The following is a 15050-nucleotide window of genomic DNA, read 5'->3' on the forward strand; positions in this document are numbered from 1 at the left end:
AATAAAGTAGAATTAAGTGTTAAGCTGCAATAGTGTAGTAATTATTGTGCAAAACCAAAGTTAGACTGGTGCATAGTTAAATGAGGCAGTTTGTTTGTTTGCGTTACTGCGATCTTTACTTTCTTTTTTATATTTTCTAACTTTCCTACTTTCATATCCTTTACCTTTCTCCACATGTGTATAGCGCCAACATTTTTTTTTTTTTTTTTTTTTTGAGCCTTTCTAATTTCACTGGTTTCATAATCTCTAACCTGTTCTGCATGTGTTTAGCGCCAACGTTTGTAAACGTCTTTATGAAGTTCTACTTTCTTTTACTCATTGTCTTTTAATTCTGAGCCGGATTGGACATGCTTTTTTTTCAATTCCACTTGTTCTGGCCTGATAATTACTTTCCTTATTTTCTGAATTTGCACCTCGCTTATTCTTTTTTGCTTTTTTTTCTGTCCAACGCATTTGGGTCTATTTTCTCCGTGCTGTTTTCTTCTTCGCTTATATGTCGACATTTAATTTATAACATACTGTCCTTATACGCTTTATATGCGCTGAGAGCCCTGGATCTGTGTGTGCTCAAATCCTTCACAAGACTGAATGTTTTGCTGCCTATTGTCCTATTTGATAGATTGTAAGTAGGGCGTGTCTTTGGTCTCGCAGGGTCTTTAAAATGTCTTCCGAGAAGATCACGTATCGTAGACTTGCTTTTTGCTTTCCAGGACAGGATTTCTTTTTATAATAGATAGATAGATATAGATAATTGTGTATTTCACAGTGCTAGAGTAATGTTCAGTGGAAAATAATGGGACCCCTTATTACCAAAGGGTATTTTGTACACTGTTTAAACAGGACACATTGAGTACGTCTGAGCAACATTTGTGTGCACAAGGCCAGAAAAATCCAGAAACATTCCAGGGACACAACAGTAAATTCACCCTGCCACTATGGCTCCCCTAGTTCTCAGATCTCAAACCAGTTTCTTGCAAGTTAAGTGTTCAAGTCAGTTGCAGCAGAGATCCACTATTGCCTAGTTAGCATTCCTAGCTGCCCTCCTAACATATCTCAAGAAAATGAATCTGTTCTGAAGATAAAACAAAGATAAACTGAGTTTTAGGCAGAGTGACTGTACCTAATAAAGTGGCCAGACTGTGTATGTTAATTAGTGGTACTGCAATAATAAATCCTTATTTTTAGAATATGCCTTTCTTAATATGCACCACCTGAGTGAGGTTTAAATTAGCTTTAGCAACAAAGCTTTTTATAGTTTAAGTGCAGGCAATTGAAATGACTTATTGCAGGTCACACACTGTTGAGATTTGAATTCAGGAATTTTTGTCCTCAGCTTCCTTTTACTAAACCTTCCTGCTTGACTTAATTAGAATAACTGTGTTGTTCTATATCTATCAACAGAGATATTTAAAACTGTTTCACTTTTCCTGGAAATTCCCACACAAAACGCATGTGTAGAGCTGGGAATTGATTAAAAAAATTAACTGGTTATTCACATAAATGTAAATAATCTTGATTAATCACATCTAACGTTAAAACGTAATTATAAAATTAATACATAAATCATGAAGTAAATACACACTGAATCATATATTTAATGTAGAATCAACATAAAGGAATTAAAAAAAAATAATGGCATAGTTTAAACAATGACCCTTAAACCAGAACTTTTAACAAAATACTACTTCAGCAAATACAAACTGAATTTGAACACCTTCCAAAAAGGCAAGCTGAAAAAAAGGCAATATGAAAATGAGGCTTATGTATTAATTATCAAATTGGCATACCACATGAGACACAGACATGTCAAAGTAAAAATTAAATGATTAACAAGAGTGCTGACTTTGAATGCACTGCTGAAGACTGATTTAATTGAAAGAATAAGCATCTCTTAAATGGGCATACATTAAAACTTGTGTTAAAACTCCACAAATACTCTCCTCAATTGTTCGTCACCATTAATAACTTGATAATTATACTCTACACAAGTGTTTTTCAACTGGTGTGCCATGGAAATAACAGTGTAGTGCCTGAGTCCTAACCCTGAGGTGGTTGAGACCTGTCTGACAGGACAACATGGAGAAGCTGACAAAATAGCAGCTCTATGAGCGCCATTGTGCAGACACAGCACTTAGAGAGCACTTTAGCAGCCAGGAGATTTGTCAGGCGTCCATCTACATGGGTGTATATTAGCCATAGAATGTTATATGACATTGATTCAATTATCGTACTGAAGCATGAAATGAGAAAAAAAAAGAGAAAACGTAATTTTTACTTCTGCAACTTTTTTCTGGCATTGCACCAGGACAATTGCCATGAACTCCCCACCCCACCCCCTTTCCTTCCACTCCCTTGCACATATATCAGTATGTATAAATTAAGAAAATGAACACCAGTGCTTTGTATTGACATGTGGTGTTTCGTTGTGAACTGCGTAATACAAAATCTTAAACCTTTAAATGAAAAATTTATTTCATAACATTTTTAAAGGTACTATATATGAGGGGGAGTCAAGTTAAAATTAGAAAATGGAATGAACCTTAAGAAACCTGATGATGTCATTTCTCAATGTAGTTTCCACTCTTCTCAATGCACTTGCACCACCTGTGCCTGGATTCCAGCAGCACAAAAGGTCCCATTTTTTTACTTTAGCTTGACTCCCTCTTGTAAATTTGTTACTGGATATGCATGTAATTGTTTATGTACACACTTATCTTATTTATAATACTGTTTTGCAAAGTTAAAAAAAAACAAAAAAAAACCATGAAAATGCTGCCCTGCCAAAGCGCTGACTGAGGGCTTTGCTTCGTTGCCAGCCCTGGGTGTGACAATATTTTGTAACACATAAAACAGCCACAGTAATCTAAAAAATTAATATGTTTACTTTCCCAGGCCTATTATTAATACAAACAGACTAAATTACTCAGATGCATTTTAACAGTTAATATTTTACTCTTTTTTCCATTTTGATTAAAGTACAGTTTCTCAATCATGTTTGATCACTACTGATTGTCTACTTGAAAGTAAAGGGTGGCCCATATTTATGTATATGATTGAAAAGGCATTATTGTCAGGAAACTACCAATGTTATTATCAACATAATGGAACATGAACATTAAGAACCTTAAATGTTTTTTCATCCCCTGTTCTCCATGGTGTAGTCCACCAATGCGCCATCCATATCGATACACGCCTGAAAAAGAATCCAACTTTGAAAGGCATTTGCCACAAGAGCTGTGTTGGCATCACTACCTGCTCCCTTTTCTTGCAAAACAGTACCGCTGATGTCAAATTTTGTGTTTATTCTTGCAATGGTTAGCACACTAGGGTCACTGCCTCCAAACTCAGCTGCCATCCTCCGTTTCACCACTGCATAGTTGTTTGTTAAGGAGTATAAACACTGCCATTCTGTATTCGAACACAGCAGGGGTTGCCCGGTGCAGCACATCGTTACTCCCATCGTTACTACCATTTTCAAGCTACACAGTGATGCCATTTTCAATACTTTTCACTGAGTATTTTAAATGTTACAGCCTGTGAAACGTCATATACATAAATATGGGCCACCCTGTATATACAAAAATAAACTTTTCAAAATGCAGTGAAGCTGACAAAAAATATAAGAAGGTAAGGCAGAACCTTGTATTATCTACTTCCAAATACACTCAGTAAGAGTGCTATCATTAGGTTGGGTCTTCTTATTTCATGTGTGTAGCACCTTCTTTTCGAGAGGCCTCCACCTATCCAATCCTTTGATGTTAGGGCTTAACTCTGCAAGTGCCCAGAATTCTCCTGTTCTGTGTTCTGAGATGCATGGATGACTGAGTTAAAATTTCACAGAGGAAACCCCAAACCCCCAAAGCTATTCGATTGTGTGAAAAGCATTGGGGACCTGCACACATTTTCAGACCAATGGCATTATTAGGAGAAGGCTAAGGCCCAAAATGTGCTATAACTAGCAATGCCCCTGCACAGAAAACTCCAGTGCCATAGCAAGTCACGCGGAATTGGAACAACGCAGAAAACTTTAACGTATAAACATTCAAATAAAACTATAAAGACAGAAAATAAAACTTTTGATTTTATACCAGTTTAAGCTCATGACACTTACCATGACTTTTGAAACGATGGCACTTTATTTGTTCACTATCTTTCTGGGCTAGGTCTTTCTTCAAAGAACATAAAATCCTGAAAAACAAAGAGCTATTACTTAGAAATCTGTTACAAGTTTATCTAGGTGTGTGAACTTCTATTTTGATGGTGAGCTGTATCTAATTTAAACCATTTAGTGAGTGGTAGGCAGTGTAGCCTGGTGGTCAGCTGACCAAACTAAGTAGACTTGATATAATGCCCAAAAATGCTGTAATGGCTGCCAAAGGTGCATCTACTTAATACTGACTTAAAGGGCATGAATACTTAGGTGATCATTTATTTTGTGTTTTATATTTGTAAATAATTTAAACTATTTTGCAGATATTTGATTTTAACTTCGACACTATCTTGTGTTCTTTGATTGGTCAATTAAAAATAGCCAGACTAAATACACTGTAATTCAGTATTATATAACAATAATTTTTATAGGCACTCTACTTTGATGGTAAGCTCTGCCTAATCTAAAATGATCAGTGGGAGGTAGGCTGTGTTACCTGGTGGTTAACTAACTAGACTATCTTGACTTGTTACATGATGATGGCATAGTCAGCTTTACTAACCCAGTCCCCTCAAAATGAGAAATGGCAAAAATAAGATAGATAGATAGATAGATAGATAGATAGATAGATAGATAGATAGATAGATAGATAGATAGATAGATAGATAGATAGATAGATAGATAGATAGATAGATAGATAGATAGATAGATAGATAGATAGATAGATAGATAGATAGATAGATAGATAGATACTTTATTAATCCCAATAGGTAGATTGGATCATTTAGAGGTAAGGAGGGATTTACATTTGTGACCAGTTATCACAATAGTCCTCTTCAAACAAATTAACAATTACTATTGGAAGAAAGATGTTTAAGGTTGCCCCATATACAGTATCTACATTTTATATCTTTACCTAGTACCTTACCTAGTTAATGTGTTTTTTTTTTCATAGCTCTGCATGTCTTTTTCAGTTCTTTCAGTTCAGATGGCTAACTCAGTTCTTTAGAGAACCATAGCTTGGTGTTGTATTTAGTAACTGTTTTTGTTGGAATGAAATATTCCTGGCAGAAGCTTACATTCTTTTTAACCAGGCTCTGGAAACCCTTCTTAACTATGCTTCTCAGAAAACATCAAAACAAGTGTTGATTCCAGGCCATGGATTTAAAGGCAACCTAAGTTAAATTTATTACAAATAATTAAAATTACACTTTGACAAATCTCCATAAAATAAATCACAAATGGGATATTTATTTGAAAACAAAAAGCGCAGGATATGATTATTTTACACAAACTGGTAAAGAGAACTTACAATTAAGAAACAAGCACCAATCAATACAGCTTTTATTTTCACATCCAGGTCTTTTGGAAACTGTATTTCATAATTGTCCACATCAGTGAAAGCTTCTTTTATAAATCCACCCCACTGCTTTTTGATTTTTCCAACAAGCATAGTTTCATCAAGAGATGTCACCTGTGCACATTGGAAGATATACATAGAATGTTGTGAATCACACAGTGGGAAAGGGTTTGTTTGTCATGAATAAACATCACACGTTCATAAATAATTAAAATGTAGAAATGTCCTTCTTGACATGCTGTCGGTCATTCCTCCGGTCTCTTTCAAACCCACATAACTCCTTTCAGGGTCTATTGTAGCATAGCATAAATGTCATTTCATTGTCAAGTTTTTACTTATGCACACACATAGACTTACTCAGAAGGGTGGTGGGGTGGGGGGGTGCAATGGAATATTGATAATTAACCTAACATGTCTGTTTATAGGGTGACACAAAATTCTCCAACCAGGTTAATCCATTTCAGGGCCACAGGGGGCTGGAGAATACTTTGGATTCAATGAGAGCAAGGCAAAAAAAACTCTGGACAGAGTGTGACTCCATGACAAGGCCTGCTCATACACACTAGAGTCAATTAAGAGTGGCCAGTTAACCTAATCTGCACATCTTTTGGAGATGAGGGTACCGAAAGGAAAATCCCATGTAGACAATGGGAAAATATACCCACATTAAACAAAACCTGTGGAGCTGCACAGCAACAGTGCTAGACTGTGCCATCATGACAATAATGCAATTGTGATATTATTTAAATTATGATAAAAGAGGCAAGTCTGCTATCGATGATGAGTTTGAATCTGTAGCACTGGTATTAGATATCAACAATTACCCTCAGTATCATAAAGGTTGTTCAAGGCTGGAAGCCTAAGTTGAAGCAATACCTGCAGCCTTACATTTAGCAGGGTCCTTGGGACCAGTGAGCGTGAACTACCATGATTTGCACACACAGGCAGAATTACAAAAACACAAGCATATGGGTTTTGCCTACAGAGAAGACAAAAATGAAACACAGGTAACAAGAAGATAAATAAAAAGATGAATCTTTTACAATAAGTTTAGAAAATGAAAGATGGCACAGGAAGAAATATAAGGAAACTTGGTAAAGTTAAAATGGAGGAGAAAATTGTGAAAGAAAAAACATTTGAGTGCAGACAAATACAAAAAATAAGAGTATTTCAGAATGAAAGTGATAGTATTGAGGAAAGAGAACTATACCACAGGTTAATCAGTTTAGAAATCTTACCTCTGTAAAGCAGAAAAGCATTTACTAAAAGTAATTACCAGAAAAACTGTAAAATCATGAAGAAAGTTCAGTATCACTTTAATTCAGGTGTCCCTAATCATGCTGTACTTACTATGTAATTACCTGTATAATTACAGAGTAACTAGGTACTTGAGGGTTATTACCTTGTAATTACTGTGTAACACAGTGTAATGCTATAAGTAAGTACTCAGTTGTAATTGTTATTCCACAATATTTATAAATATGTATGTATATAAATTGTGGAATAATAAATACAATTGAGTGCTTAACCAGAGCATTACATTGTGGTACAGAGTAAATACAATGTAATAATATCTAGTTACTCTGTAATTATACAGGGAATTACACGGTAAGTACAGCGTAATTAGAGACACCTAATCTAAAGTGATACTGATAAGAATATTGTTGATAAGAATACTGTTAAACAAGTCAGTAAGAAAACAAATGTAAACACACCTTAAAATCAATATCGGAAAAACAAAATAAAACACATGGACCTGCCATTTTCAATACAGGTTCTCGCCTTTCATTCTGAATTGTGAATTTAGGCAAGTATGGGTGCCAGTTTTGAACGACGTATCCCACTGGAGTGCCTGGTGGAGCTTGTACTTCCAGCTGAAAAAGAATGCAAAAAATTTTAGTGTTTATACTACACGATTTTTAATATGATTCAATGTTAATAAATTGTTATGTTAAAAACTATTAAAATATAAATCAAGGGGCAATATGGTCAGACTATATAATGCTTTAGTGAGACCACATCTAGAGTACTGTGTGCAGTTCTGCCCACCACACTATAAAAAGACATAGCAGCCTTTGAAGCCATTTATAAGAGAGCAACCAAGAGCATCCCAGGACTTAAGGACATGTTCTGCTCCAACAGACTCAGAATTAAACCTGTTTAGTCTCAAGCAGAGAAGACCTAATCCAGGTTTTAACAATTCTCAAAGGCATTGATAATGTAGATCTAGGAAAACTCTTTCAAATTAATGGTAAATCACACATTGGAGAACACCAGTGGAAATTAAGTGGAAGTGCATTTAGGGCTAAAGCCTGAAAACACTTCTTTATGCAAAGAGTTGTGGGAATCTGGAACAAACTACTGATCTATGTAGCTGAAGCAGAAACCTTGACATTCTTTAAAAAGAATCTGGCTATAAGCTAAACAAATGAGCCTGATGGACTAAATGGTCTCCTTTTGTTGGTCAAATGTCTTATGTTCTTATGTATGTACTTTTTGCTAATATATTCTATAGTATTGCCTATTGCTATGAATTACAGTTTAAAAACGTTCTTCACAATGAATGATTGTATATAAAACCAAGGAAGTTGCTTTGTAAAATGGTTTGTGACAGTGATAACTATGCAACTTGCTACATAAAATAAGGGTTAGGGGTAGTTGATGACAATGTCAGGTAACAGTACTTGGGATCCAGATGAAATTCTGGCATGGGGCAGATGATAAACAGCATTCACATGGATTTCCAACTTTAACACATTTAGTGATACAAAATGCCAAAATGATACTTGAAACAGCATGCCTGAAGTCAGAATTGGGTGAAAAACATTCAATCTCAAAATTTCCTCAAATATGAGTTTTTTATTACTCATGTTTGTGTACATCCCACAGCATGTACCCATTGTTTCTACAGTTGCAAAAAAAAGTAAATGACCCCTTTGGAATTACTTGGATTTCTGCATTGATTACTAATAAAATGTGATCTTATCCTTTCTAAGACACACTTATAGATAAACACATTGGGTCAATTGCAGTGTGTTATGAGCTCAGGATGATCCTGTGCTAATCTGGTCTTAGTACATATTTACGATAACAAGACTAACTTTGGTTTTTAGTGCTGTTGTAGTGTTTCCAAGACTAACTGCAGTTGTAGTTTGTAGTTGGAGAAGGGTAACAAAGTTACACAGTGACTTAGACTTCTCATGAGAAAGTTGAATGAGCTTTGTACAGAGGGCAATGTTAATGTTAATAAAAGAATGTCATACGCAACACAGAGACTGTTATTGACATGAAAAAGCACTTATATACCATTAAAAAACATGGAAACAGTATTTTATGTTTTTCTTTGTACTGAATTAAATCATGATATATATAAGTCAACACCATTGAAAAAAAGCAAGCAATGCATGGAAGTATTTATATTTCTTAATACAAGAAATAGTAAAACATCAATCAACATACATTTAACAGCTGATCTTCACTAGGGTCTTCGGTGACCCTAATTAAGAAATTGCCTTTATATCTACAACAAGTGGCTGATGCCCTATAATTGGCTTCCTGGCTCATACATTCATTCGCTTTCATAAATTTTTTACGTGTGCGATGCCTCTCAGCTGCCAGTTTGGAAAATGTGTATTGAAAGATGCTGCCAGTTGCTTCCATATTGTATTCCTTCAGAGTTTCATGGAGGTTGTCTTCTGCAGATTTCCTCCAGGTCTGAGATTTCTTACACTATGTATTATATAGAGCTTGTGCTCTACTCCAAAGTGTGCGCTGCAGTGAGATATTCTTTATGAATATTGTTCAGCCTCAGACTAGGTGGTTTATGCACTTTGGTGATTGTTGGATTAACTTGGTTATTAGGGAGAGATGGGTGCATAATGAAAGGCAAGTTATCAACTTTTCTATGTTATTTTCTGCACATAATGGGGAAATGAGTTACAGGGAGACAATTATGCTTTAAATATGATTTCACTAATGTGTACCACTCATTGTCAATACTTTCCATATAGGGTTTTCAGGGCCTTTTCATTTGCTTAAAGAAAGTAACGTTTACATAAATATGACACTAATTTTGACCTAATGTAGTTTAACAATTGCAATTTTTTTCAATTAAATTTACATGAGGATGTACTTTTTCTCAGTGCTCTGTTTCTTTAAATTGTGAGGAATGTGTAGCAGCAGGGACAGATTTTAGTTGCTGGCATACCACCATTAACAGGCAAGGAGATGGCAAGGTAAGAACACTATGGAAAAACACGAGGCCAAAACAAGACTACCTGCATATTAGTTAAACTTGGGACTGACCTTATTCTGCTGTTCATGAGACAGCATTTAGAACTGAGGAACATATTCTCTTAGTGCCACAATGTATAGTCTGGTCTTGATCTGCTGCTAGTACAGTACTATTTCGGGTACATTGCAACTGATCCAATCTGACTACAGTAATAACATACAAAAACAGTTGTACTTTTCATGTTTCTATTGAGCACACTGAGTAATCATTCAAAATGCAGGCTAAAAAAAGTAAGTTAACCTCTGTGTGATTGTCTTCTCCAAACGCTAACTGGAGAAAGGTGTTTCAGTTGAGGAGAGATTAGAAGTGTGGGATACACAGGTGCTTTGCCTTTTAAATAAAGGCATGCAAACAATAAGATGTTTCAGTCAGTTTTCTTGCTTTTTAAAAAAGTTTCTATCCTCCTGTCTATCTGACTTATGTGTTTTTGTCAGTTCCTTCTTTCCTTACCTACCTCTTGAAGACAACAAGGGAAGCAACACTTTGAACATCGTAAAGGCCTTAAAATGTCCATTATTATTTGACCAAAGTTGTCCGTAATGTGTATAACAAAACAACGATGAGATCCACAGAAGAGCAGGCTGCAGCATTTGCTGTCTTCAGCTGCATAATATATTTTCTGGCCGAGGTTGTTTTTAATCAAATACCTGTTGTTGGACTCTATGTTTAAAAATACTGTGGTAAAACAGAAATAAAAAGAAAAATAAGTTTGCTTGTAGGAAAATGGAGAAAACATTAAGGAGAAATATTTCTCTTATAAAATGCATTCAAATAAAAATTTCAATATCAATTGCACAGTGTCCAGTATCAACCTCCCTATGAAGAACAAAAAATGAAAAACACAATCTTCCAAATATCCTTCGGTTTTTATATGTGATTTTAGTGAAAAGAAAAATGTAAAAAATGCAGCTGAGATGAACCTGATATATTATTATGAATTTCTGAACGTTTATGTATATCAGAGGAAACCATTTCAACTGAAAATGTATTTAATAGCTCTGTCTTCAGTGTAAATAAAATCCTGAGCTAATGTGCTTCATATTATCTTAACATTTTTTATTTGCACAAGTGATGCTGTTTTTGAATATTTCAAGATATGTATATATATACAGTATATATATATATATATATATATATATATATATATATATATATATATATATACAGTATATATATATATATATATATATATAGTCACAGATGGCAGGGGTCCTTGTCCGGCCAGTACGCCTCTTCACTGAGAGGACCGGGGGATCAACCGTGGCCAGAACAGTTCCTCCCTCAGGATGCTGGATGGCAGCCGCCATGAGTTGCAGCGGTGCCTCAGATTCCTGCAGGGCTTCATGGGAGATGGAGTTGGATACAGCCCTGTTGGGATCCGGGAGTGCTGCCAGGGGGTGCTGCAGCTGCTGCTGAGTCTTGGAGAGCAGCTCTTCTGCCACACCCGGAAGTGCTGCCAGAATTAGGTCAACGAGCACCTAGAGCACTTCCGGGTGTCTTATAAAAGGAGCCAGCAGCCACTACTCAGGGAGCCAGAGTTGGAAGGAGGAAGACTAAGCTTGACCCGAGGAGTGGAGAAAAAGAAAAAGACAGAAAAGACTATTGTGTTTGTGCTGTGCTTGTGCTGGGACAGTGTTGTAAGTGTGGGAAATGGGGGAACGCGTTTCCCACAAGGTAAAAAGAAAATAAAAACCAATGTGTGTGCCTTGAACTTGTGTCCCACGATTGTCTGTGTCGGGTTCAGGTGGCAGTGCCAGTCTGGGTGGTCCACAATATATATATAGTTCATCAGTTATAATATTTGAATATTATAATATATAGTTAAGCAATTAAGAAAATATAACATAATTTAGCATGACATTTTGAAACTCTTTAAAGTTGCAGGGGTATACAACTGATGCTTGTATTAAAAATAAAATACATATTACAAAATACTTTCACATAACACTTAGAACATCAAACAAGGCAAGGATGTTTTTGGTGAAATCATTAGACTTTTTACCTTCTTGAAGATCCAATAGCTGAACAATATACAAGTTGTCAATCTGTAAAATTAAATACAAAGTGTTTCATGTTCTAGATAGATAGATAGATAGATAGATAGATAGATAGATAGATAGATAGATAGATAGATAGATAGATAGATAGATAGATAGATAGATAGATAGATAGATAGATAGATAGATAGATAGATAGATAGATACTTTATTAATCCCAAGGGGAAATTCACAAATTTCCAAAGTATAAAATCCATAAGAACCTTCATCAATTGAAATACAAATCCTCCTTACAAAGCAAGGCAGAGATAATCCAATAATCAGACCAGGTCAATATAATAAATAACAATAAAAAAATTTTAAATATTGATGCCTCTCAGAACAGGGAACATTACTCTTTCAAATGTCAAAGATTTTGGACAATCTTATTTTACAGGAGCTGTTGCAACTGTTCTTTTGTTCACTACCACATAAACTGCTTTGAGATCATGCTCACTTTACAATATGTTATTTATAATAATGCAAGTCAAAAGCATAATTTTAAATATGAAACGTAAAGCAAATTTCTACAACAAAAAATATCTCAAGTGCTAAATCAGCAACTATATTCTAAGTATTTCTACGTGGTAACACGTGGTTTAGAATACAAGATGAACCAAAATGAATGTTTTCCCTTTCTGCCTTGGAGACTCATACCCTGGAAGATTTGACCAAAAAGGTCTCCTGAGAGCATTGCTTCCTTAAACACTGGAGATTAGAAACCACATTAAAATTCCTTTGCTATGAACAATGAAGTTTACATGGCCCATATGTCTGATAAATTAGATGATTGGATATTGGAGCAATTTTAGCTTTCTTTAAAAACAGAATGGATGTACATGTGACTACCTAATCTACCTTATATTCAAGTAAACAGTTGATACTTGGTCTCCTGAAAATAGAAAATTAGTTAACCAGTGATTCAAAAAAAAAAAAACTTGGAAAAACCTTAGTCTTGTGGCCAAGGCGACTGGTCAAGAGGGCAACGTGTGAGAAGAGCGCACACAGGTGAAAAAAATGCAGCTTTTTGTACTAAAGAAGTGATGGAAGAGACTACGCTCAAGATTTAATGAATGTCCCCCAGCTTTTTTAAAGATTTGACTTGGACTGTGTTTGTGTAGATAGCAGTCTTTCTTGCAGGGAGTTGTCAAAAGACTTATGACTCCAGCTGTTAAGGATTAGCAGAATTGCCACAGACATACAAATGTATTCTGTGCTGGTGGTTTTGCTCTCATAAAGGAACTAGAAATTGTCAATCCCTGACATTTTGTCACTAATGTATGACAACATTGTAGGGCTGGGTCAACTGACTTGTGAACATATACAAATTCATAAAGGATACACCTTCACGCTCCATGCAAAACTATCAGTTTTCCTTTGGAACTAGTAAGGTGAGTGAAGGTCACAAATGTCATCATACCTACATGGATAAGCTGCCCACTAATGAAGTGGGTGGCAGTTCATGTAATTGCGTGTTTTCACCTTCTCTGTCTATTTTATTCAGCTTAATTGGGTCAGTAGCCTTGTTTACACATAGAACCTAGTACACTTGATCCCAGGCGTTAACTGGTGTTTGCTCAGCCACACATCCACATTGTAATGACTGAAGAAATTTGAATGCAGTTCAAGGAAGATGGCGGACAACCTGAATGGTGAACAATGGTCTGTGACCACTGAGATTTTTTATAAATAGATTGCTAAGCAGTAGTTGTTAAGTGGCTGTATTTTTCCATTTATTTATTTATTTGTTCATTTATTTATTGTGTAATGTATTCCCAAATACACATTTGAACCAAACAAACTTTCAATCAGAACATGAATAGTTAAACATCTGAATATGAAATAACAATTACTTAAGATGTATGCTGATATATATTTTAATGTTAACCAAAAGTCACATAAAGGAAACAACATTCATGAGGTGTAGCTGAAAGTAGACTCAAACATTTCCTCCTTAGCTTGAATAACTAACTCTTCAAACTTCTTAACTTAAGTAATTGTATGGTTGGTTCACCAGAAATTTTGTGTGTTACATGTGATCATTGTGAAGGTCAGGGAAATTACTGAGTTTCCTTTTAAAATGGACTTGACTTTGCTCATGCATGCTCTTTAATCAGCAATCTACTAGCAGATTCCTGGGATAGTCTGCATTTGGGAGGCAATCTTGTGTCATCGCTGCTTACTTCCACATGAGGAAGACAGTGATGGCATATTCAAAAATGTATCAATACAGTATTAGAAGGCACCGAGGCATTCATCAAAAAAAAAAAGGAAACAGAAATGAAAATACTTTGCTTTAGCTAGCTATTAAATTAGAGAACAGTTGCATCTCTCTCTTCTTTATTTCCTGGTGGTCATTGTGAGATGAATAAAACAAAATAAAAGCTGTTACAGTCTTTATTCTCATTCACCTTTATTGGTGTTACCTTTGAATAACTTGAAACGGATGCAATGAAATTATTGAGAAGTCTGTACAAAGTTATGACTTATGTCTTGGTTGTAGTAGACTATGCAATATTATGATATGGGCACTGTGAGAAGAAAGACTCTCCAGACATTATTAAGGTTTGGGCAGCCACCCGTATATTATATCCTGGCTACAAAAGTTTGAAATTATTGAACAGAGATATTCACAAGACTGAGTCCAAAACAGAACTCAGTAATTGGAGGTAAGATGGCGGTTTTAAGGGCTGATGGAGGAAATGATGTCAACTATGCCGGAGCCGGAAGTGACACCATCAGAGGTGCTGGGACCTAGCAAGATTTCCCGGGAATGGTCTGCAAGGAACTGAGAGAGACAGTCAGCACATTCTGCCACCCCCTGGTCTGGTGTAGTATTACATTTACTCAGGCCCTTTAGCTGTCTCCTACTCGCACGTGTGTGACAGCACTTATAGTCTATAGACTTGTTCCTGCATATGTGATTCACATATAAAATCCTTATAGACTCCACAACAAGCTTTTTGAAGGAATATATCATGTTATTTAATCTGAAAACTGTATACTTTAATGTATTACTCATAAGATCACAAAGCAACAGATTTCATGAAGATTGATGGGATTTTTTTAGAGATGCTATATGGTTTACAAATTGTGGAATTCTTTACAATACAAGAAAATTATGGGGAAAATAACTGATTTTTACATTTGGCATTGACCATATTCAGGGTAGTTTTTGAGAAAGTAGTACTGTCTAAGCAGAGATTGCTG

The 15050-nt window shown here is 35.5% G+C and overlaps 1 protein-coding gene across 1 annotated transcript; it reads right to left on the reverse strand.

Moving 5' to 3' along the window:
• Positions 1–4111: 4111 nt before the first annotated feature.
• On the reverse strand, positions 4112–11111 carry LOC114645451 (phospholipid scramblase 1-like). The gene is made up of 5 exons (XM_051922558.1): positions 11033–11111; positions 10259–10479; positions 7226–7384; positions 5463–5624; positions 4112–4188 (listed from the first exon to the last, which is right to left on the reverse strand). The coding sequence occupies exons 1-5, from the start codon at positions 11109–11111 to the stop codon at positions 4147–4149; spliced, it is 663 nt and encodes a 220-aa protein (XP_051778518.1). The 3' UTR covers positions 4112–4146.
• Between the last annotated feature and the right edge of the window lie 3939 nt (positions 11112–15050).

Source organism: Erpetoichthys calabaricus, chromosome 2 (assembly GCF_900747795.2).
Source record: "Erpetoichthys calabaricus chromosome 2, fErpCal1.3, whole genome shotgun sequence".
NCBI classification, from domain to species: domain Eukaryota; kingdom Metazoa; phylum Chordata; class Cladistia; order Polypteriformes; family Polypteridae; genus Erpetoichthys; species Erpetoichthys calabaricus.